Raw genomic sequence first — 23,636 nt, 5'->3', positions numbered from 1 at the left:
TGATCTGTGTAATATATAGTTGATAGCTTCAGATAATCTTCTGACTTATTCTGCCATAATGCTGGAAGTGGAAGTCCTCCAGTGTGTCATCTAACTGGCAATGCTGCCTAATAAAGCTATTGATAATTGAATATATGTTTGAAGTAATAAGCATCTTATGGTACTCTTATTCTCATTGTTCTTCAGTTGCTTCTCAGGATTTTGTAGTTAGGCAGATGATGATTCTTTTCTTTCTTTCCAATATTTGTGGTTCTTATTAATTTTGTTTTATGCATTGTCTATAATAACTTTGAATAGTAAAGGTGATAGTGAGCATCCTTATCTTGGATCTGACTTTTATAAAGTGAAGGACTATGAATCTTACATGCTAGCATTCATCTTATGCCCATGGCAAATATAGTTAATCCTTCTTAGTATCTTTTCCTGCTAAGCTATGACTGTATTTCAGAAACTCCCACTAACATTCCCATAAGTGACTATAGCCTATTTGGTTTGGTACAACAGGTAAGATTTATTTGTCAGTTCTGGCTCTGGTGTTTCTCCTGGATGTAGTTTGATATTGCCTATTTATTTCAAATATTCTCCATCATGTTATATTCCTGGTTTACTAAAAGTCCTTTTTAAGAAGAATCACAAGTGAATATTTAGTTTTATAAAATAGCTTTCCGATATCTGCCAGGGTGATATATGGCTTTTATATTCTGTGGTTTATCATATGTTAATTGCACTAAGAAATTTTCTAGTTTAATCACTGTTGTTCTGGAATAAATCCTACTAGTCTCTCTCTCTCTTTTTCTTTTGAGGGTCTCACTCTGTTGCCCAGCCTGGAATGCAGTGGCACAATCATGTCTCAGTGCAGCTTTGACTTCCTGGGCCCAAGCAATCCTCCCACCTCAGCCTCCTGTGTAGCTGGGACTGCAGGGATGTGCCACCACATCTGGCTAATTTATTATTTTTAGTAGAGTTGAGGTCTCATTGTGTTGCCCAGGCTGGTCTCAAACTCCTGGGCTCAAGTGATCTTCCTGCCTTGGCTTCCCAAAGTGCTGGGATTACAGGCATGGGCTACCACCATGCCTGACTCTGCTAGTCTTAATGTATATTATTCTTTTTCTGTTTTTTTTTTTTTGTTTTGAGATGAAGTTTTGCCTTTGTTGCCCAGGCTAGAGTACAATGGTGCAATCTTGGCTCACTGCAACCTCCGCCTCCCAGGTTCAAGTGATTCTCCTGCCTCAGCCTCCCAAGTAGGGCATACACCATCATGACTGGCTAATTTTTGTATTTTCAGTAGAGACAAGGTTTCTCCATGTTCATCAGGCTGGTCTTGAACTCCTGACCTCAGGTGATCCACTTGCCTCGGCCTCTCAAAGCTGCGATTACAGGTGGGAGCCACCGTGTCTGGCCAATGTATATTATTCTTTTACAATATTACTGGACTTGTGTAGTTCATACTACGTGCCAGGCACTTGTGCTTGATGCTGAGGACATAGTCATGAACAAGATAGACAGACATGGTTTCTGCCCTTATTGAGCTGTCTGTCAGGGGTGATAAAGAGCAGAACATTTGCCACCACTTCCCTCAACTGAACTTTTGGCAGAAATCACTGGAAATATGCTGTCTTGCAGAATCTTGGAAGATCTCAGAAAGGGGACAGTGATCCTTTATTGGCATCTGCCATGAATTGGAGGAAAGAAGACAGTGATAGCAAGCATCCTGCTTTTTTGCTGTTGCTAGTTTGATGTTTTATTTGGTAGAATTTTTTATCTGTAGAACTTTGTGAGGTTAGGTATTGAATTTGTTGTCTTGAATTAAGTTCTTGCTAATTTTGTAAATCAAGTGGAATGTGGGTCTTTTGGTAGGGAGCATCTATTTGAGCACTTTTTCTATTCTCTTTTTTCTTTTTGAGATAGGGTATCCCTCTGTCACCCAGGCTGGAGTGCAGTGATGCAACCACGGCTCACTGCAGCCTCAACTTACTGGGCTGAGGTGATTTTCCCATGTCAGCATCCTGAGTAGCTGGGCCTACATGTTACCATGCCCAGCTAATTTTTAAAATTTTTTTGTAGAGATGAGATTTCACTGTGTTGCCCAGGCTTGTCTCGAACGCCTGGGCTCAAACGATCCTCTGACCTTGGCCTCTGAACATGCTGGGATTACAGGTGTGAGTCGCTGCACCTGGCTCGATTCTATTGTTATTTTATTCAGATGTTCTACATCATTTTGGGTTGATTTTGATTTATATTTTCCAAGACAATATTCAATCTTATTGATGTTTTCTAGTTTAATTATACAGAGTTTCACTTAGTATTCTTTTATAATTAAAACATGAATTCTTATGTGCCTGTTTTTAGCCACTTCCTCAATCCCTTAGGGGATTGTATAGTTTTTCTCTTGGCTAACTTTGCCAGCAGTTTGCTTATTTTACTGTTGTTTTAAATAGCTCTTATAACAGTTCAATTGTTTTTCTGTTTCCTGATTTAGTGGTTTCTATCAGTTTCATAAATTTCTCCTATTTTTGTTAGCTTTATGATGTTCTTCTTTTTCTAGCTTCTTGAGTTGACGCTTAGTTATTAGCTAGTTAATTTAGTTAGTTGGCTAGTTGCTTTTAGACTTGTTTGCCTGGCTAGTCTGTCTGCAGCCTGTCCTGCTGAAGCCATCATGGTCTGCACACATGCCCTTCTCCCTCCCAAGACACAGCTGCCTGGTTGGGGTGGTAGCTTCTTCATCTGCAGTGAGGCCAGGCTGAGAGAGATTAGTGAGGTTCAGTTGACGATGCTCACCTGTGTCTGTTTCTCCTTCTGTGACACATGGAAGACTATACTTCTCAGTTGCAAAATGTGAACGACTGGTAAATCTAGATAAAAGTTATATTTGTCTTGCAACTTTTCTATGGGTTTGATGTAGAAACTCTGGGTAATTCTGCAGCACACACTGCTTAAGAAATCACCGTTGTAGAGATGGTGGGGAATGTGGGGTGTAGAGATTTCCTGATGAGCACATGCACACCATAGTTATGAGGGAGTAGAAACTGGTAGTGACAAATCCATTTGGAAAAGGGAGAGAGAGAGACAGACAGAGACAGACAGCACTGAGCAGATGTGCAGAGAGAAGCACGTGGCCCCAGGGTGAGAGTGAAAATAGCTGCCTCAGCTCCTGTTAGCGTTCAAGTTCTCAATTCCAATTTCCTTGAGGCCTGGCTATATGGCAGGCTGTATAGTTCCTTCCTTGGATACCCAGGAAATCTATCCATCCTTAAGATATCCTCTCTTCCTTTCACTCTTGACTCTCTTCTTTTACTGGGACCAGCCAAAGCAGACAATTGTTTCTTAGAGAAGCTCCCACTAGAACAGTTGTTAGTAATGATATTGACAGCTCATTAGGTGCAGCAACTATTCTGCTTTATTGTACCATTTAAGTTAATCCTTACACTATTAGCATTCTCATTTTATAGAGGAGGGAAAAAGAGATACAGAGAGGTTTGCTAACTTGCCCAAGGTTGTACAGCTCATAAGTGATGGAGCCAGGATCAAGCCTATACTCTCAATCATGAATACTCTCAATCATGAGGCCAGTATACATTTGAAGCTAAAAATTGCCTCTGAATTCAGATTTGATTGAATTCTCGTGTATTTATAAATGATTGTATATAACTGGAATTTTTTCTTTGCCTCAATAGTTAAGGTGGGTTTAAAAAAAATTTTATTTCTTTAAGAGGCAGGGTCTTGCTGTGTTGCCCAGGCTGGAGTGCAGTGCCTATTCACAGGTGTGACCATAGTACCACTCTGCAGCTTCAAATTCCTGGGCTCAAGTGATCCTCCTGCCCCAGCTTCCTGAGCAGCTGGGATTGTAGACATGCACCACCATGCCCAGCTCAAGGGAGTATTTTTAAATGTCTAAGTGTTAGGTTTTTGTTTGTTTAGCCTATTTTAAAATTTTTAAATTGTGTTTGTATGAGGAAATGTGGTTTCTTTGTGCTTCTTGGAATTTTTGAGATTTTTCTTCGTGGCCTAATATAAGGTCAGTTGTTTTTGTTTAAATCTTCATTGTGGTATTCATTTTATTCTTTCTCTGTACCTCTGTCTTTTCTTTAGAGTGGCTCAATCATTGAGGTTAGGCATTGTCTATATTGATCTATAAGGCAACTGCCTGGTAGAAATAGTTAATAAGTAGGCTGAATAAATTAATATTGATCCTCGCAGATTTGAAGAATGTTATATATGTAAAAAAGCCAGGCCAGGTGCCGTGGCGCATGTCTGTAATTCCAGCACTTTGGGAAGCTGAGGAGGGCAGATCGCTTTAACCCAGGAGTTCCAAGACCAGCCAGGATATGGTGAAAACTGTCTCTACAAAAAAACCACAAAAATGAAAAAAACAGCAATTAGCTGGGTGTGGTGGCATGCACCTGTAGTCCCAGCTACTCTGGAGGCTGAGGTGTGAGGATCAGTTTAGCTCAGGAGGCCAAGATTGCAGTGAGCTGAGATCATGCCACTGCACTGCAGCTTAGGTGACAGAGTGAGACCCTGTCTCAAAAAAGAAAAAGAAAAAGGTAGAATAGAGACCAGACCATTTCCTTTCCTTTGATCCCTCCAAATACCACTATTTCTGATCATACCACACTTCTTTCAACCTCAAAAGCATAGATTTCAATAGTAAAAATCTTTGGTTTGACACATTCTCATCATTGGTCCACCCTTTATTAAAATGTATACATTATAAGCATTTTTTTTTTTTTGATATGGAGTCATGCTCTGCTGCCCAGGCTGGAGTGCAGTGGCACGATCTCGGCTCACTGCAACCTCCACCTCCTGGTTCAAGTGATTCTCCTGTCTTAGCCTTCCAAGTAGCTGGGATTATAGGTGCATACCACCATGCCTGGCTATTTTTTGTATTTTTAGTAGAGATGGTAATTTGCCAATATGGCAACTTTGCCATATTGGCCAGGCTGGTCTCAAATTCCTGACCTCAAGTGATCCGCCCACCTCGGCCTCCCCAAATGTTGGGATTAGAGGCATGAGCCACTGCACCTGGCCCATTATAAGCATTTTTGAAAACCATCTCAAACAAAAACTGAAACTTTGACAATAACATACATCTAACCATGTGGTTCCCACTTTCCCACCCCTTTTGCTTCACACCATCTGAGCATTTGAAACTTATGTTTATTATTCCCTTGCTTTCCTTTTATGCAGTTTTATGCGTCTGCATGTATTTTTTTTAAACTAACAAAGGTTTTGTGTTACATGTAATCTTTTAGAGTTTATTCTTTTCATTTTTTATTTCAATTTTGGTGGACTGTTGATTTTAGGAAAATTTTTCAAAGGTCCTGTGATTTTTCTTTTTATTCATCCTTGCAAAGGAGATTCATGCTTGCCCAGGGTTGACATACAAGCTAGTGATTTGGGAATCTGTATGAAATTTTACAGCAATTCCTGGTCAGAATCAAAGGCAGAACAGAAAGTTGTAGGCTGCCATTGTGGGGACCCAGCAGGCTGTGAGGACTGAGTGAGGTGCTGTCCTGGTGTTCCTCAATGGACCTTCGTAATCTCCAATTAAACATTTCTCTCCACCACCACATCCAACACTGGCCACTGGGTGTGGCAGCTCCCATCAGAGCAAGTTGTGGTTGTGTTACTGTGATGCCTGTTCCTGGAAAGAGGCACAGAGGCAGCGAGCATTCCTGTGGCCCCTCAGCTGGCCCTGTTACTCCTTTCTCAGATTAGAACACCCTTCAGGGATCTAGAAAAATTCTTTATGCAGATAGAAACAATCATAGTAACAGGCCATTCTACCTATTGGATAGCGCTGTTTCTTCATAAGTTATAAACCTGAGACTAACACTAATCTGTTTCCTAACTTGTGTTTTAACTCATACCCTGATTCTAACTGCCATGGTCTTTTCTGTAGAATGTGTTCTAGTCCCTACGTCCTAATTTATACCCCAACTTCCATTCAAATCTTTCCCTTTTTCAATTTCATGGACTCTTTCCCCTGAACCTCCAATATTTGTTACTGCTCTCAGCCCCTTTCCTTCCTCCCATTCCCACCAAATGCCAACATGAACTGTTACTTGGTTAGCACTTACTGTAAGCTCATTATGTATCATCTCATCTAGCTGATATCCTACTCTATGAGATGGTAATGTTTTTCCATTTTATAGATAAGAAAACTGAGGCTCAATGAGATGAATTTGGCCAAGGTCCATATCTCTGGTGAAGGATTTGAAGCATTTTTTTTTTTTTTTTTTTTTGAGATAGTGTCTTACTCTGTTGCTCTGGCTGGAGTGCAGTGGTGCATTCTCGGCTCACTGTAACCTTCACCTTCTGGGTTCAAATGATCCTGCTGCCTCAGCCTCCTGAGTAGCTAGGACTACAGGTGTGCGTTACCATGTCTGGCTAATTTTTGTATTTTTAGTAGAGAAGGGGGTTTCACTATGTTGGCCAGGCTGGTCTCGAACTCCTGACCTCATGATCCTCTGGCCTTGGCTTCCCAAAGTGCTGGGATTACGTGAGCCACTATGCTTGGCCATTTTGTTTTTTTAAAATTATGATGCCTTTGGCTCTAAGTAAAAGAAAACTTAAAGTGGCCTTAATAATGAAATTCACTATTTCACATAAAAAGGCTGGTTAATTCCATGGCCCTACATTACCTTCAGGACCCTGGCCTTTCTTTTCTACCATCCATCCTTGATATGTCCAGGCCTTGTCCCCAGGTCAGCTTTCTACAAGGCTTCCAGTTGCCTGCCAGCATTTCATCCTCACATCCCCTGAAAGTCTAGGGGCAGGAATGGACATTGTTTCATGTTGTGCATCCCTGTCTCTCTCACTTGCTCTAATTTGATGTGAATCTTTTTTTTAAGAGCAAAGAAACTTTTCCCAGCACCCTCCCCTGCCCCAGCAGATTTCCTTCATATTATCCAGAATGCCAGAAGCCTGTGCCTAAGCAGTCATGGGGAAGGAGCTTAGACTAATCCAGGTTCATTCCTCCAGGCTGGCAATCCAAGCCTCCCTGATGAAGTTTCTGGCTCCTCAGAAGAAAGGACATGGGGGTGAGGAATAGGTAATAAGCTGTGATAGTGTCTGTCACAAAAGCCAAAGTCTGGTTGTTAAGCTTGACACACTGCTGCTATTCCGGGCTCTCCCCTCAGCTCCCACCCTCACTCTAGCATATTTCCTCAGCTGTGAGGTGAGTCTCCCTCAACTCTAAATGACACATTCCAAGGCTGTCCTTGGCAGAACAGTGAGGACCTACATGAAATGTGCCTTGGGGCCCAGCGCTCTTGTGCAATTCCCCTGGGATGTCAGTGCTGCCCTTGGTCAGCACAGGCACATCACTGGAGGTAGGGAGAGGAACAGAGCTCTGCCTCAGAAAGGTTGGCCCTGAGCCCTCAGCCTGGCCCTGACCCAGCCCCACAACTGTTTTTTGTTTTGTTTTATTTTTGAGGTGGGGTCTGGCTGTGTTGCCCAGGTTGAACTGAAATTCCTGGGCCCAAGTGATCCTTGCAACTCAGCCTCCCCAGTACCTGGATGTGAGCACAGCTGTACCCAGTCCAGAGCTGGGTTTTAATCACGTTCCCCCTCCTCTGAGAACTCATCTTCTTGGTCTGTACTTTTTCTTCTCTTAGAATTGAAATCATTTTTTTAAACAAATTCTAACTTGCCTCCTAGTCTAACCACCCCTCCCCCCCCCAAACTTTATCCTATTTCCTTCCCTCAATCCCCCACAGCTTTTCTGGCTCCCATGGGGTGCCCACTTGGCCACTATGGCCAGAGCCTAGCAGAGCGTGGCTCATTTTGTTGAATGGATGATTCTGATTATAGCAGGTATTCAGTAAGCCACTCTTGTTAAATTATTGAAAATAAATGATGTTACTCCCTAGAGGTGTCTAGATTCCTTTTTATCCCCCATCACCTGTCCTCTTTCACCTCCCCTCTGGGCCCTGGCTTCCCTCAGACCCTCTTTCTCCAGGTCTCCCATTCCTTTGATGAAGACTCACGAGGAGCACAGTGTCCACATCCCAGGCAGGCACTCAGGCAGGAAGTCACTGAGACAGAGCTCAGTGGCCTGAATGGTTTCAGCTCTCTCATCTCCCACTTCCCACCTCAGGGCTTCCTTCAGTTCGGGCCCTGCCTTGCAATGCAGGACCACCTTTGTCCTGGAAAGACAGACCCTCTAGCCTCTGCTCTACAGTTCTGCCCACCTTGGCCCTGGCTGTCCTCACACGAGTGCCCGCTCCCTTCTTTCTTCCCTTAGCCCCACCTCCTTCCTCTGACCCCGCAACCCTGGACACGGTACACACAGACCAGAGCCTTGGCTCAAAGGCAAACAAAAGAAACTGCCAGGCTCCCCATGGCTGTGGCCAGCACCTTCATACCGGGGCTCAACCCTCAGAACCCTCGTTATATCCCGGGGTAAGACTCCCACCCAGCATTCCCCACTTGCTGCTGGGAGTAGGGGTGGAGGAATTATGCTGCCTAGAGTATGGGGCCAAGCGGACAGGTTGGTTTGGGAGGCTGAGGTCTCTACGGTATTGGATGGAAAAGTAGAAGCAAGGGACTAGTGAGACCCAGGTCTGCCCCAAAGCTTTGTGTTGTTCTCACCATGGGAACAGGGTAACAGCAGAGAGGAAGGATCGAAAGCCCAGGCAGAAAACTTAGAAATGCCTGCTCCAAATATATACACAGCTGAGTCCAGAAAGATCTGGGCTCCAGATGTCTCTTCTTCTGCCTCTGGGGAGTGGCAGGGCAGGGGGATTCTGGTGAGTGGGTGAGTCTGTGCTGCAGGTACACTGGACACTGCCCACTACTTCGGTTCAGCATGGGCCAGACCTATGGGCAGGCGACTGCTCAGCTACTTCGAGGCCCTCCTGGCCTAGCCTGGCCCACAGTCCACCGCACACTTCTGCCTCCCATTCGGCCTCCAAGATCAACTGAGGTTCCCAGGAGGAGCCTGCCTCTCGGGCGTGGGCACCAAAGGCTCAGCTCCAGCATGATCCCTGGGTACACAGGTTTGTACACAGGTATGCACAGGTACCCTCTCCCAGGAGCATATGACCCAAACACTAATGAGTTTTCCTTGTCTCCTTCCCCCAACCCAGGTTTTGTACCCCGGGCACAGTTCATCTTTGCCAAGAACTGCAGCCAGGTCTGGGCCGAGGCGCTGAGTGACTTTACTCACTTGCATGGAAAGCAAGGGAGTGAAGAGCTGCCAAAGAAGGCCAAGGGAGAAAAGGACACAGAGAAGGACCAAGGGCCAGAGCCAGAGGGACAGCTGGAGGAGGAGCCAGCACTGGAGGCAGCAGAACAAGTAAGACCAAGAAGCTGGTGGGCAATGTGTAGGGGTGGGAGTGGGGGCCTTATTGTGTATCCGGGCTGGGAGCGGCCATGAGTAGAGTGGCTGTGGGTTTAGGGGATATGTGTTTGACTGTCAGCTCCACCTCCCTAGGAGCTTGTGAGAGCACAGGGGCTTCTCTCATAGGCTTCTCCCTACTCCATGGATGACAGGGACCCTCAGAAGTTCTTCATGTCAGGTGAGAGCCAGGGGGGTCAGGATCAGAGGCGTGGAGAGGCCCCAGGATGTGTTGGCTTAGTGTCCCCATCCCCAGGCTTCACCGGCTATGTGCCCCGCACCCGCTTCCTCTTTGGCTCCAGCTTTCCTGTGCTCACCAACCAGGCACTGCAGGAATTTGGGCAGAAGCGCTCACTGGGCAGTGCCCAGAAAGACCCCAAACATCTCCCCCAACTTCCCAGGACATACCCACAGAACCTGGGTCTTTTACCTAACTATGGGGGCTACGTGCCAGGTGAGATGATCCCCGGGGGAGGCTTTGGGGACTGGAATGTTCGTATGGGTATTGGGTAGGTGGGGGGTGGTTGGAACTAATAGATATGGGAGGGCTCAGATCATGTGGTTCAGCTTTATCATTAGGCAGAAAAGCAAACTGAGGTAGCTACCCACAGTGGGGAATAAGTTAGGACCAGATTTTAGAGGGCTGTTTGGATGTCTAGCCAGCTGGCTGAGAATGAAATGGCTTTGCCATGCTGCTGGCTACATGTGACAGACTCTCTTGGCCACACAGGGTATAAGTTCCAGTATGGCCACACATTTGGGCATCTCACTCATGATGCTCTGGGCCTCAGCACCTTCCAGAAGCAGCTCTTGGCTTAGGCCCCTGGACATCAAGTTTTCCCTTCCCTTTTCATCTATCCCAGCCATCCTTTTGGAAGGAAGAAAGGTGGGAGGGAGGGTGGGGGAAGCAGGAAGATAAAATGGTCTGGAGGCTGAGCACCTTTTTTATTAATAGGTATAATAAATAAATAAATACATACATAAACAGACACCTGGGCTCCTCCTCCCTCTTCTGATGACCAGGCACTGGCCACAGCCTATTTACAGCTGGGGGCTTAGGGAATCTGGCCCCAATACTGTTACACATCCTCATCTCCACCTGGCCTAGGGAACCCTGCAGATGGCTTTCTGGGCCACCTGCTTCCATGGGACTTGCTTGTCTACACCCATGAAAGGGCTGGCCCAGACGGGCCAGGGGAATCCTGGCAGCCCAGTGCTGCATCCCGTCCCTCCTTTCCTGGGTGGAGGTCTGGACGAGGTCACTGGGACAGTTAAGGGGGCGTAATTAATACTGAGCACAGGGAGCAGGTGCCAGCACAGGGATACTTGGCCCCAGCTCTCCGTCTACTCTCTGTAGCCAAGCCGAGGGCTTGGGAAGGGCTCTTGGGCTCTGAGTCTGGGGGTTATGAGGGCCCCTGAGGCCACCAGCATGCACAAGGCCTCAGTTTTGGCTGCTTCCAGGGGTCAGACTTGGAGTTGGGGTCAATGTCACGTAGGCCAGTGGCACCAGGCCAGAGTCAGGGCCACGGCTACAGCGCAGCCAGTCTCCTCCAGCTCGCCCCAGCACTCGAAGGATGTCTCCTTTGTGGAAACTCAGCTGTCCAGGGCCGGTGGCCAGGTGGTGGCACAGTGCCTGTACCTCGCTGGGGACAGAGCACATGGTCAGAGAAACTCCATCAAAAGCCAACCCCAGCAGCCCAGCCCTTCCATTTCCCCAGGCTCACCATGGAGGACTAGAGGGCAGGGCTGGAGAGTGTGGCTCCTGCAGGCTGTCCTTGGACTCTGTCTCCCGGCGGGCACCCATTGTCTGTGCCACTAGTTGGAACATGGACTTGTCCAGGCTCAGCCAGTCCGAGGGGAGTCTAGGAGACAGCAGCCGGGCTCAGGCTCTGCCCAGGTTGGGCTGTGTCTGTGTCCCAGCTTAGAGCAAACTCCCTTCCTCCATACCTACCTTGGGCAGGCTCTCACCTGTTTGCGGGCCGGGCCTCCCGCTGGGCTTTTCGGGAGCCAAAGAGGTGTCCCCACTTGATGCCTCCAGGTGAAGCCTCTGAGGCCCCTTCCTCATTTTCTGCTGGTGGTGCAGCGGGCCCTTCCCTCTCCCGACTACGCCTCAGCTCAGCCAGCACAGAGTCAGGGGGGCTCCCCATCCAGAAGGGCCAGCCCCTTTCCCGGCCCAGGGCCTCCTCAGGGGCAGGGCAGGCCTCAGCCCCCTCTACTACTCCTTCTCGGGGTGGTGGAGCCTGGGGAGGCCCCCCGCCTCCTACCCCTTTCTTTTTCTCACTGCTGCTATTGCTGCTGCCACGAGGGAATCTGGAACCCTCAGTGGAGCCATCGATGTAGACCTGGGAGCTCTGCATGAGCTGGTACCACCAGCCGGCATGCCCGCCTTGGGCCCACCTGCCACGCCCTGAGCCCCCAGCTGCCTCTGTCACCTCTTCTGTCTCCTCGTCTTCCTCTTCTCCACCTTCTGAAGCACCCACACCCTTCACCCGCTCCCCCTGGGCTGCCCTGTCCACATCTCCAGGGCCTTCCTGGCCCCGGGCCCGGGCCAACTGCAGCGTGGAGTGGGCAGACAGCAGCAGGTCCTGGGACACCCGCAGCAGTTCCTTGTGCTGCCGCTGCTGCTGCCCACTTTGCAGCAGCCGGTGCTGGAACAGCAAGTCGAGGCTGAAAGGCAGCAGGGCTAGGGGCTGTAGCAGCAGCAGCAGCTCTTCAAAGAGGCCAGGGCACACGGTATGAGCTGCACTCAGGAAGCCCCAGGGCTGGTAGTGGGTCTGGATGATGTCTAGAGGAAAAGAGAAAGGGACTGATCCACACAGAAAAGCAGAGCCTGGCCTGAGTGGGGCTTTGAAAGATAGCCTGGGCAGAGCTGCTGCATACAGTGGCACAGGCCGTGCACTAGGCAATTTGCACGTATTACAGTGTAAATGCTGCTGTCCGCAGCTGTGCAATGCCTAAACTCTCCAACCCCAGGCAGTGGCCCTGACTTTAAAGGAGTAAGATGCTGGGATTCAAGGCCATGCAGGACTTGGTGGATGGGGCTGGGAGGAAGCCAGGATTGCAGGTTACCTGACTTCTGACTTCCAGATTGCTGAAGTATCCTGCTGGCTCCAAGGTTTTTTTTTTTTTTTTTTTTAGATCAAGTCTTGCTCTGTTGCCCAGGCTGGAGTGCAATGGTGCAATCTCAGCTCACTGCAACCTCTACCTCCTAGGTTCAAGCAATTCTCATGCCTCAGCCTCCCAAGTAGCTGGGACTACAGGCATGCATCGCCACACCCAGCTATTTTAGTATTTTTAGTAGAGTCAGGGTTTCAGCATGATGCCCAGGCTGGTCTCGAACTCCTGACCTTGAACTTCTACCTCGGCCTCCCAAAGTGCTGGGATTACAGGCATGAGCCACCATGCCCAGCCCAAGGTTTTAACTCAAGCAGAAGCTGGGGAAGGCCTGGGGGGAAGCCCGAGGCTCTGAGGATGAATGGTTGTAGGGCCCCCCTCCCCATCTCCAGCAATGAAAAGACAGCTCTTCCTTCCTCTTTTGCACCTCTGAATTCTGACCTGGTTGAGTTTATGCAACAGAGCAGGGTTCTGGGCATTACCTTCGTGGTTATAGAGGTGATTAAACCAGAACTCCAGGGACCGGATGCTGTAGGGAGACAGGTGAAGAAAGTTGAGTCTTCTGTGAATAAAGCCAGATAAGGAGGCAGATCCAGGGGGGTCAAGCACGGGAAGAATAGCTGAACTCTCCCTTCCATGGCAGGATTCATTTCACTTAATTCCAGAGAGTCAGTGAGCATGTGTGGAGGGAGATAGATGGGCATGTGATTTATAAGCCAATTGCTTCCTCCTGGAGTGGAGTCAGCCTGCAGTAGACCTAAGAAATCAAGGCAGCTACTGTGTGAAAGTACAGGCAGCTCAGGAGCCAAGGGGCATGGCCCGGGCCAGTACCTGCAAAAGCATGTTACTAGGATGTGTGTCCCAAGGTGGACTTAGGGTGAAGCAGGATTTGGAAGTCGTGCTGGAATGGAGAGGATGAGGGTTTAGATCAGGGTTTACAAAGGTCCAGAGAACTTGAGACACCCAACTAATTTTCAAATAAGCCAGATGACATATTTGTAAAAGCAGAAGACCACATTGGTGACCAGCGTCAGTCATGGGCACAGTGGGAAAGCAGTGACATACTGAGAGGCAATAGCCGGCTGGGGGACAGATTCTGTGTGCTGGCCAAGACCCTGCAGATCCACCCTTTCTGTCTCAGTCCAACAAGTTGGTTTCTCGGCGCAGGCAGAGCCTGGGGAGCAGGGCAGGTTGTTTAGGGGATCTTGCTGCTCTGTGTACTCACTTGAGCAGGCCGAGGATGAAGGCATTGAAGCGCATGGTATGACTGGTGAGCTCTGGGAATTGGCTGACTTTGTTGTAGAGGCCATGCAGGACCTTGGTGGATGGGCCTGGGAGGAAGCCAGGGTTGCAGGTTACATGACCAATTTCTGGAACCCTAAATTCAGCCCAGGGTCCCCATCTTGCCACCCAGCACCTACCTAGCTGTGTGGAAGCCTCAACCACACTCCATGGCATGTTCTTACGCTGCCCAATGATAACGTCCAGTACAAAGGCCTTGAGCCCATCCTCCAGCACGGCTCGGACAGCAGGGCACAAGTACTTCAGAACGAGGTGACCCACATTGGGGCTCACAGAACTGTTTCCCAGCTTTGCCTGCGGGTGCAGTAGGGAAGTGCAGAAAACCCCCTCAGGCCTGCCCGTGGTCCTCTTGTAGCAGGCCCTCATGGTTCCCCTCTTGCTATCCCCATTCCTAAGTGCCCAACTGTGGGCTCTAAATGCAAGACAGCAAAGGAAGGTGGTGGCGCAGGATAGGCGAGGGCTTGCAGAGCTCAGCTCTCCACATTTCCTTGCCTACCTTCACCCCGGGATCCCGACTTGTGCCAAAATGGGCCACAATGAGGTCCACAGCGGTGTTAACAGCTTTTACCAGCCCTGAAAGAAAGAATGTGATGTGACAGGTCCCTGAGAAAGTCCTTAGCCAACTCAGCTGGGGCCGAAACCTCAGTGGGGGTGGGAAAGTGCTCCTACACTTACTCAGTCTTCACACCTGCACATGGGTCTCTGTAAAACCTTTAGGCTTGGCCCTTTTCTGGGTCTGCCCAGTTCTTGAGCACTTCCTGTCTTTACTTCCCAGCCTGGTGACACCTCAATGACGCCTTTGTTAAGTCTCTCAATGTCCTCACCTCTCAGCCCTCTTATTTCAATCCTGAGTCAGTCTAACTATCAGTTTTCTCCACTCTGAGAAACCAGGCCACTGACCTGAAGAAAACCCAAGTCCCTCACACCAGTGCCAGACAAGGGCGATTCCTTGATATGTGCCTTGTCAGCACCCTCTGCAACACCCTCAAACTGCCATGCAAAATCTACCCCCCTCCTCTCAGGCCCTTGGTCCTGCTTTAGAGAAGAGGCCCCTAGTCATAAACTCCTTTAACTTCCCTCTGCCTCCAAAATCCTAACAGTCTTGTATGTACACCCCTCGCTCCCTTGTTCACTCGCATCCCCTTCATGTCCTGGAGGAAGGTGGCTGTTCCCCTTCTTGCCCGGTTCTTCTTTCTCCCTGACCTCTGATTCTCCCTTTCTGCTTTCACAGGGAACTTCAGCTGTCTCTCTCCCTCTTCACAGACTCCTCTTCAGCCCACAATTATGCTTGGTTCTCTCCAATTCCCTAAAAATGTTCTTAGTTCAGTGATCACTTATTTGCTAAATAGAGTGTTTCTTGTCATTCCTGATCTTACTAGATATCACCAACATGCTTACCCAAGCTGCTGGGCCCTCTAGTACCTTCACCCACCCCTCCAAGGACACTGAGACATTTTTTAATGACATGGAAGCTGCCTCATTAGACTTTTTTCACTATGGAAAGGGACTGGAGCTCGACTCTTCAAGTCTCTGATGAAAGACCCTTGCTCACCCACACGCACTCAGGATACACAGCACACAGCTTCCTCCTCCGGCCCCAGTGCCTGAGTGCTCCAACTCCTTCCCAGCACTTGGAGATTTTTTTTGCTTGTGTTTTTTGAGACAGAGTTTTCACTCTTGTTGCCCAGGCTGGAGTGCAGTGGTGCAATCTTGGCTCACTGCAACCTCTGCCTCCCAGGTTCAAGCAATTCTCCTGTCTCAGCCTCCTGAGTAGCTGGGATTACAGGCATAGCACCACCCCCAGCTATTTTTTTGTATTTTTAGTAGAGATGGGGTTGCACCATGTTGGCCAGGCTGGTCTCGAACTCCTGACCTCAAGTGATCCACCCACCTCAGCCTCCCAAAGTGCTGGGATTACAGGTGTGAGCCACTGCGCCTGGCCAGCACTCAGAGATTTAAGACAGGCTACGTAATAGGGCAAATGTGAGGAGGTAGTGACAGCAGAGTCCCTGGCCTGATCTCGGGGTTATATGCACCTTTTTTCTGAAGCAGGTCAATGGAAATGGCCTCTGAGCTGCCATCTGGGGACAGACAAAACTCAGCTGGAGGCTTCTCCGTCAAGGAAAAGGGGTCCTGGAAGTCAGGGCAGGTCAGTGGTAATGGCTTCACTGCTTGGCCTGGAAAGAAAATAAAAATCAATCCTGAGCAACGGTGCAGGAGTTCCAGCCCAGTTCAGTGCCTTGTACCATCTGAGACATGTTCCTTTGGGACTGACCCCTTTTCTAACCCTTCCTAGCCACGGCAGAGCCTGCCCCGGGTGTACTGGGAACCCTGCTCACATACCATTCAGCCGACAGTTCAGATGGCTGGCAGCACTGAGGGAGCCAGGGAACTCAAAGATAGGGTTTCTTCGGGCCAGCCGAGCTTCTTGTGATCTTCGGTCTAGGCTCCCTGACAAACCAGGTGGCCCTAGCGGGTTCTTCCTCCTGTATTCCCGCCACTTGAGGGCTTGAGGGGATAGATGGTTGGCTGGAAGCACAACAGATTAGCAGAAAGACAAGAGTTGGCAGGAGACACCGAGTCAGAGTTTCACATCCACCCAGTGGGCCCTTATGAAACACTAGGATATCTGTGGATATTATCTACAGATGCTGGGGAAGGGAGGTGGACATCCTAACCTCTGGCCCCAGGTGAGAGTGTAAGAAACCACTCGAAAGGGGAGGTGGAAGTGCTTGTGTGAGGTGGTGGGTTTGGGAGGGAGATGCTGGATCTCATACCATTACTGGGCCTGGTGGCCATGCTGCCCTCGCCACCTCCCCGGGCCAGGCTCTCTGCTCGGCTGAGGCCAGATCGCCAAGAGCCCAGAGGCGGCAAGCTTCCTGTTCCATGGAGCCGGTACTCAGCTAAGGTCAGTATCTTCTGATCCTCCTTCTGCGGCTGCTGGGAGGTATCAGGCCGGACGGCAGGACAGGAGTGGCTCCATGGGGGCAGGCTTTCTGTGGCTGTGGGCTGCTCTGGGGGAGGGGAGCACGAAGTAGAGGCAGAAGAGTCAGTGCTGGGCCCAAAGGGGCCAACACTCCGGATGGGGGAGTAGCTGCCCAGGGGCGATGGCCGAGAGGTCTCTGGCTCAGACCCAGCTTTCCTGGCACCTCTGCCAGTGGCTCGGGGAGTGGATGCCTGCAGCTCCCCTGAGGGAGCTGGGACTGAGACTTGAGCAGTGGGGGCAGCCACTGGGGCAGGCTGCTGTGTACGGCTGCAGCCTGAGAGGTTGTAGAGCTGGGAAAGGTTGTGGAGGGCCCGGGCCTTGGCCAGCTGCTTGGGGAAGTGGTGCTGGAACACGAAGGGCTGGATGGGCAGCGTGGTTGGCCTCTGTTCCTTGCTGTAGCGAAGGACTGGTCGGCTTTCAGTGCCACCCCCTGTAGCAAAGGGATGGAGAAGGAATCAGTAGACAGACACCAAAACCTAATGAGAGAAGACCCAGAAGCAAAGATGGGAGATAATGCTCTCTGGGGAGAGGGGCAGGGACCTGGCTGGCAGGAATTGAATGGGTAAAAGTTCGTGGAATGGGACACTGCTCCCCTCTTTTGTAAAACATTTCCTATTGTTTTTATGATGCTGTTTTTACAACTGTGTTGTACCTCTTTGCTGTTCAGTCCCTCTGCATTTTCTTGACTCCAAAGGTGAGTGTATCCTAAGGCTCGACGCTTGCATCTCACTTTACACTTTCTTTCTTGCACAGTTTGAGTTCAGACTTCCATAGGATGACTCCTAAACCCACATCTGGCTTATTTGGAAATTAGTTGGCTTTCTCAGTTTTTCTGGACTTTGTAAATCTTGATCCTCTCCATTCCAGCACTACTTCCAAATCCTGCTTCACCCTAAGTCCACCTTGGGACACACATCCTAGTAACATGCTTTTGCAGGTACAGGCCTGGGCCATCCCCTTGGCCCCTGAGCTGCCTGTACTTTCACACAGTAGCTGCCTTGATTTCTTAGGTCTACCGCAGGCTGACTCCACTCCAGGAGGAAGCAATTGGCTTGTACATCACCTCTAGATCATTCTGCTTTAGAGTTCTGCTTTCAGTTAACATTTGCTACAGCAGCTCATCCATCACCTTTCTCCTTTTTTCCAATCACTTCTATTTCTGTCAATGGCGGAACCATTTTCTTTGTTTTAAAGTCTTGGAGTAACAGTCACACATTTTCAGTGAGGAAAATGTTTCAGATATTACTGACTTTAAGCTTTTGCTCATTATCCTATCTCCAATCATGCCAGCACATTTCATTCTTGAGCAAATCTAACTATAGTAAGATAGTTCTTTACTTGCAGCCTTCCTGTTATCCATATCCACTCCCACTCTTCATGATCCTGGCATTGGAACCTCAAGAGTTCACATTTGCTCCCTTGAACAGAGGTATGTTCCCCAAGGCTGGGGGTCCTCTCCTGTGCTTTCAGCAAGTCTTCAGGTCAATGTCCCTCAAAACATGGTGCTTAGAACAGAAAAGTCCAGGACACTGCAGTGGGACAGTGGATGGACTGCACTTCCAACAAAACACTGTGGACCTCCAAGTAAACGCAAGATGGCGCTATAAGCATGCACCCGGCCTGCAGCTCTGGTGAGGGCTCACCAGCAGTGGGGCTCACCAGCTCTGAGGTCGGAATTAGTTCTCTTACTTGAAATGTAGACAGATTAAAGTACTTGCTCAAGGTCACACAACTAGGAAGTGGCAGAGCTAGAATTCTGCCTAAGCCAGAGTCCGATTTCAGAACCACTGTTCTTTTTACCACATTGCACTACATATGAAATTGTATCAGGCCAGGTTTTCCTATCCCTCACCTTATTTACATCAAAGAGTCATGGGGGACCAGGACCACAACCCATTAGGAAGGTGTTTCCAAATCCACTTTGATGGCACTTTCAAGCTCCACCCTCCTGCTATCCCCAGTCAGTGCTTACACAACCTCTGCTTTCTCCCTGGCTCACTGTCTTTAAACGCCAGGTGCGTGAACATCTTGGGGCCTTCTGCACCTGCTTTTCTTTCTGCCTGAATCTTTTCACCATTCAGGCACCAGCTCAAATACTACCCCCTCAATAAGACCTTCTCTGATTACCTCAGCCCCTCTGGCAAGTTGCTTTCTATCCCATTACCCTGTTTTCATTTTCTTTTCAGCATTTTTCACCATCAAAACTTGTCTTTTAAATGTGTTTATTGCCCATTACTCCTCAAAGCTCCAGAAAAGTGGGAATTTTATGTTGTTCACTGCCGGATCCATAAGGCCTGGAACAGAGGCTGGCACACAGTATGCAGTGAACAATGATCTGTTCAATGAATGAATTGCCACGAAGCCAGTCCCACTACAACCAGAATCTTCTTACATACATCAACTAGCTTCAAGATACAAATGTTGTTTTATCTCCCAGAATAAAATCTAATTTTAGTGCGCTAGGTGCCCACACCTGCTACAAGCCAGGCTGCTCTCCCCTCAAACTTTCCACACCTGCCCTCCCTGACCCTACCCTTCCCAGTCCATCCCTGCCATGAAGTACACTGCTTTTCCCATCGGGAATGTGTTCTTCCTTTCCGCCTATTTATCAGTTTTCAAGGCTGAGCTGACCCTGGCTACTGGATTAGGTCCTCCCAACCACAGCTTTATTATACCCCCTATATAAAGGAGTCTGAATTAGACTGCTTATTCCTATCCTTTTAAAACTCTTCTCTACTAAGTTCCCAGAGTACAGGTTGAGGAAGACGAATAAGATCAGGTAAGAAGGGGACCCCTGTGGGGAATGGGTCTTCGTTCTACCCTCAGGTAATATACAGAATAAGTTTTCTCACTTTTCTATGTGACATTCTGAAAACCAGAGACAGACTATTCACCTGAGTCAGTTTTTCTCTAGGTTAAATAGCACCAGTTCCTTCTTAAAATGTGGTGTCTAGAACTCAATGGAATCCACTGAGCACTCACTGGTTTGGAGGAGTGAGGGACTATCCACTCTTTCTTGCTGGAGTCTATGAATGAATCCAGTCATCTTAACTTTTTGGAAGCCCTACCAAACTGCTGACTCATTCTGAGTTTGCAATCAATTCAGTATCCCAAAGCAATTCAAGTGCAGGTTACATATCAAACTTAACATTGCTCTCTGCTTTATTAGTTTTGTTCTTAAAGATTCAGTAAGATCCCTTTACATCTTGATTCTGCTGCTCAGTGTCTCAGACCCTTCTCAGCTTTTTTTTTTTCCTTTCCTTTTTTTGATACAGAGGAGTCTCACTCGTCACCCAGGCTGGAGTGCAGTGGTGTGATCTTGGCTCACTGCAACCTCCGCCTCCTGGGTTCAAGTGATTTTTGTGCCTTGGCCTCCTGGGTAGCTGGGACTACAGGCGTGCACCACCAAACCTGGCTAATTTTTGTATTTTTAGTGTAAATGGGGTTTCTCCATGAGCCAGGCTGGTCTCAAACTCTTGGCCTCAAGTGTTTTGCCTGCCTCAGCCTCCCAACGTGCTGGGATTACAGGTGTGAACCACCGCGCCTGGCCTACTTTAATTTTTTTTAGAGACAGGATCTCACTTTTTGCCTAGGCTGGAATGCAGTGGTGCAATCATAGCTCACTGTGCCTCAAACTCCTGGACATAGGCGATCCTCCCGCCTCAGCCCCCCAGAGTAGCTAGGCCTACAGGCATGTGCCACCACTCACAGCTATTTAAAAAATTTTTTTTCCTGTAGACACAGGGTCTCACTATATTGCCCAGGCTGGTCTCAAACCCCTGGCTTCAAGTGATTCTCCCACCTCAGCCTCCCAAAGTGCTGGGCTTATAGGTGTGAGCCACTATGCCCAGCCCACCTCAACTTCTGTCGTTTCCAGATTGGATCAGCCTGTCTTTTGTCATTCAAAACTTGATGAATTGTCATTTGTTTTTCATTTAGAAAAAAGCTATACAGAATCAAGAGAAGACTGAAAACTTACAAAACAGAGCAGAATCTTGATATGAAAAGTCTCAATCTGATAGAGAAAACACTGGTAATGCCTCTCCCTCACCTCTCTGAGCAGGATATTTCTTGCCCTCAGAACGCCAGCCACAGTATCCCACGAGATGCACCCAGCAGACAGGCACTGCCCTCTAAGAAGGGAGTGGGTTCCAAAGGACCCAGTCAATCCTTGCTATTTCTCTTCCCTAGAGATCTCCCTCTCTCCCATGCCTACCCCAAGGACAGCTCTTCTGTGTATGTTTAGGAACATGAAGTTTTCTGATGGACTGTGACCTCCCTGACAGCACAAATAATATTATTTATAGTTGTTAAACATTTTCTTTTGAGAAGCCAACAGACCCAACCTAAGGCTACAGCACAGCTGTGAGAATTTGCTGTCCCTGCTTTACCTCCCGTTTCCTTCCTCTGAGATCTGGTTTCCACTCTCATTACCCCCAAATATTGCCTTCAGGATTCTTATCTTAGGTGATTTCTCTTTAGAACTCTTGGTTCAAACTTTTTTTTGAAACTTTCTCCTCCTTTGGTTCCTGTGACTTCACTCTCTCCTGGTTTTTCTTTTCTTTTTGAGATGGAGTCTCTCTTTATCACCTAGGCTGGAATGCAGTGGCACAATCTTGGCTCACTGCAACCTCTGCCTCCCAGGTCCAAGTGATTCTCCAGCCTCAGCCTCTTGTGTAGCTGCAATTACAGGTGCCCGCCACCACGCCTGGCTAATTTTTGTATTTTAAGTAGATACGGGGTTTCACCATGTTGGTCAGGCTGGTTTCAAACTCCCGACCCTAGGCAACCTGCCCGCCTCAGCCTTTCAAAGTGCTGGGATTACAGGCGTGAGCCACTGCACCCCGCCACTCCTGGTTTTTCTATTGTCCTAATTCTTCTGAGTCTCTTTTGAGGGTACTGCTCACCCCTTAAGTCACAGTATCCCCTTCTTCCCTTTGTAACTCCACATATTGTCCCTGGATCCTCTTTCAGCCAGTTTATTATATATATATTTTTTGAAATATTGTCTCACTCTGTTGCCCAGGCTGGAGTGCAGTGTCTTGGTATAGGCTCACTGCAACCTCCACCTCCTAGGTTCAAGCAATTCTCTTGCCTTAGACTTCCAAGTAGCTGGGATTACAGGCATGTACCACCCCACCTGGCTAATTTTTGTATTTTTGGTAGAAATGGGGTTTCACCATGTTGGCAGGCTGGTCATGAATTCCCAAGCTCAGGCGACTTGCCTGCCTCAGCCTCCCAAAATGCTGGGATTACAGGTGTGAGCCACTGCACCCAGTGGGTGCCAGCTACCACTTTTATTCCAGTGACTTTCCACTCTACATGGTGCTTTCCTGACTTCAGAGAAGACAGCTTTTCCAGTCCATCTTCTGCCCAAAACCAGTGATTCAATTTTTTTTTGTTGTTTTTTGAGGTGGAGTTTCACTCTTGTTGCCTCCACTGTAGTACAATGGCGCCATCTCAGATCATTGCAACCTCTGCCGCCCGGATTCAAATGATTCTCCTACCTCAGCCTTTGGAGTAGCTGGGATTATAGGCGTGCACCACCATGCCCAGCTAATTTTTGTATTATTAGTAGAGATGGGGTTTTACCGTCTTAGCCATGCTAGTCTTAAACTCCTGACCCCGGGTAGTCCCCCTGCTTCAGCCTCCCAAAGGGCTGGGATTACAGATGTGAGCCACTGCACGGGGCCCAATTACTTTTTTTTAAAAATGAGGCCTCGCCGGGCACAGTGGCTCATGCCGATAATCCCAGCACTTTGGGAGGCTGAGGCAGGTGGATCACCTGAGGTCAGGAGTTCGAAATCAGCCTGACCAACATGGAGAAACCCCATCTCTACTAAAAGTACAAAATTAGCTGGGCGTGGTGGCGCCTGCCTGTAATCCCAGCTGAGGCAGGAGAATCACTTGAACCTGGGAGGCAGAGGTTGTGGTAAGCCAAAATCATGCCATTGCACTCCAGCCTGGGCAACAAGAGCGAAACTCTGTCTCAAAAAATAAAAACAACAAGGCCTGAAGGAGCAAACAACCAGTGATCTTTCTAAAATGCAAATCAAAACATATCATTAAGCAGACAAAAACTCAAGTCAAACAAAAACAAACAAATGCGAAGAGCCATTTCTCTGACTAAAATCTTTCAGTGGTTCCACCTGCATTGCATTATGGCTATACCAAATTATATGCAGTTCCTAGAAAGGGTCAAGCTATTCTGTGCCTTTGTGGTTTTGTACAGACTATCCTGTGAGCCTAGAACATTCTTCTTACAAGTCTTCACAAAGCTAATCCTAATAATCTTTCCAGATTGGGATTAAATTTAAGTAAACTGTGTTAGCAGTCCCTCCCTGACATTTCAGTCTGATTTAGATACCCCCTCACTGGCCAGTACTGAATATTACCATCTCTTTTTAATTATCCATTTCATTTTCTGTTTCCATCCTTCGTTGGAATCCTTGAAAACAGAGATCAGCCCTCTCATCTCTGTCACCAGCACCACTGTAACACACTGGTATAAAATATTTAAAAGTTTATAAAATGAATAGGGAAAGAGCTGGCCTAGGGAAGCCACTTGGAACTTAAAGGTCAAGGGTCAGGTCTAGGCTCTTTGGAGGTGGCTACAATCACTGATCAAAAAATAAACCTCACTGATGCCCAGTGTGTTTTGTTGTTGTTAGACATATCCCTTGGTTGTCCCTTAGGCACTGCAAATTCCTAAATGTCCAAACCTGTACTATGTCTCATCTCTCTTCCAGGAAATCTCCTGTGATTACAACCCTTATTCATGGCCTCATCTTTCCCATCATCCAGGTTCAGAATCAGTCTTCTGAATCCGTTATTTCCGAATATGTCAGCCTCTAAGTCCTGCTGATTTTATCCCCTCTATTGCCTCAGTGG

At 48.2% G+C, this 23,636-nt stretch overlaps 2 protein-coding genes across 10 annotated transcripts in view; one reads left to right on the top strand and one right to left on the bottom strand.

Moving 5' to 3' along the window:
• Positions 1–10,240, top strand: part of FAM166B (family with sequence similarity 166 member B) — a 37,400-nt gene extending 27,160 nt beyond the window's left edge. Inside the window, exons 1-5 of one of the 5 annotated variants that reach the window (XM_032239983.1) lie at positions 7,224–8,406; positions 8,779–9,327; positions 9,458–9,524; positions 9,668–9,797; positions 10,074–10,162. In XM_032239983.1, the coding sequence (XP_032095874.1) occupies positions 8,345–8,406; positions 8,779–9,327; positions 9,458–9,524; positions 9,668–9,797; positions 10,074–10,162 (897 nt within the window). In that variant the 5' untranslated portion in view covers positions 7,224–8,344. Of the gene's footprint in view, positions 1–7,223; positions 9,328–9,457 lie in introns of those variants that run through there. The other 4 variants (XM_032239984.1, XR_004257428.1, XM_032239982.1 and 1 more) reach the window with 4 other exon arrangements.
• A 29-nt stretch (positions 10,241–10,269) lies between these two features.
• RUSC2 (RUN and SH3 domain containing 2) overlaps positions 10,270–23,636 on the bottom strand; it is a 68,849-nt gene continuing 55,482 nt past the window's right edge. For all 5 annotated transcript variants that reach the window (XM_032239975.1, XM_032239972.1, XM_032239973.1 and 2 more), the window contains 10 exons: positions 16,537–17,175; positions 16,103–16,288; positions 15,796–15,936; positions 14,256–14,332; positions 13,879–14,053; positions 13,683–13,788; positions 12,940–12,986; positions 11,312–12,128; positions 11,068–11,205; positions 10,270–10,986 (listed from right to left, as the gene is read on the bottom strand). In XM_032239975.1, coding sequence (XP_032095866.1) covers positions 10,785–10,986; positions 11,068–11,205; positions 11,312–12,128; positions 12,940–12,986; positions 13,683–13,788; positions 13,879–14,053; positions 14,256–14,332; positions 15,796–15,936; positions 16,103–16,288; positions 16,537–16,558 — 1,911 coding nt within the window. In that variant the 5' untranslated portion in view covers positions 16,559–17,175 and the 3' untranslated portion in view covers positions 10,270–10,784. The remainder of the gene's footprint in view (positions 10,987–11,067; positions 11,206–11,311; positions 12,129–12,939; positions 12,987–13,682; positions 13,789–13,878; positions 14,054–14,255; positions 14,333–15,795; positions 15,937–16,102; positions 16,289–16,536; positions 17,176–23,636) is intronic.

The sequence above is a fragment of the Sapajus apella genome, unplaced genomic scaffold (assembly GCF_009761245.1).
Source record: "Sapajus apella isolate SASKATOON/1434 unplaced genomic scaffold, GSC_monkey_1.0 scaffold46, whole genome shotgun sequence".
Taxonomy (NCBI): Eukaryota; Metazoa; Chordata; class Mammalia; order Primates; family Cebidae; genus Sapajus; species Sapajus apella.
The sequence above is the reverse complement of the archived record's forward strand: the minus strand, read 5'-3'. Positions and strand labels throughout refer to the sequence as shown.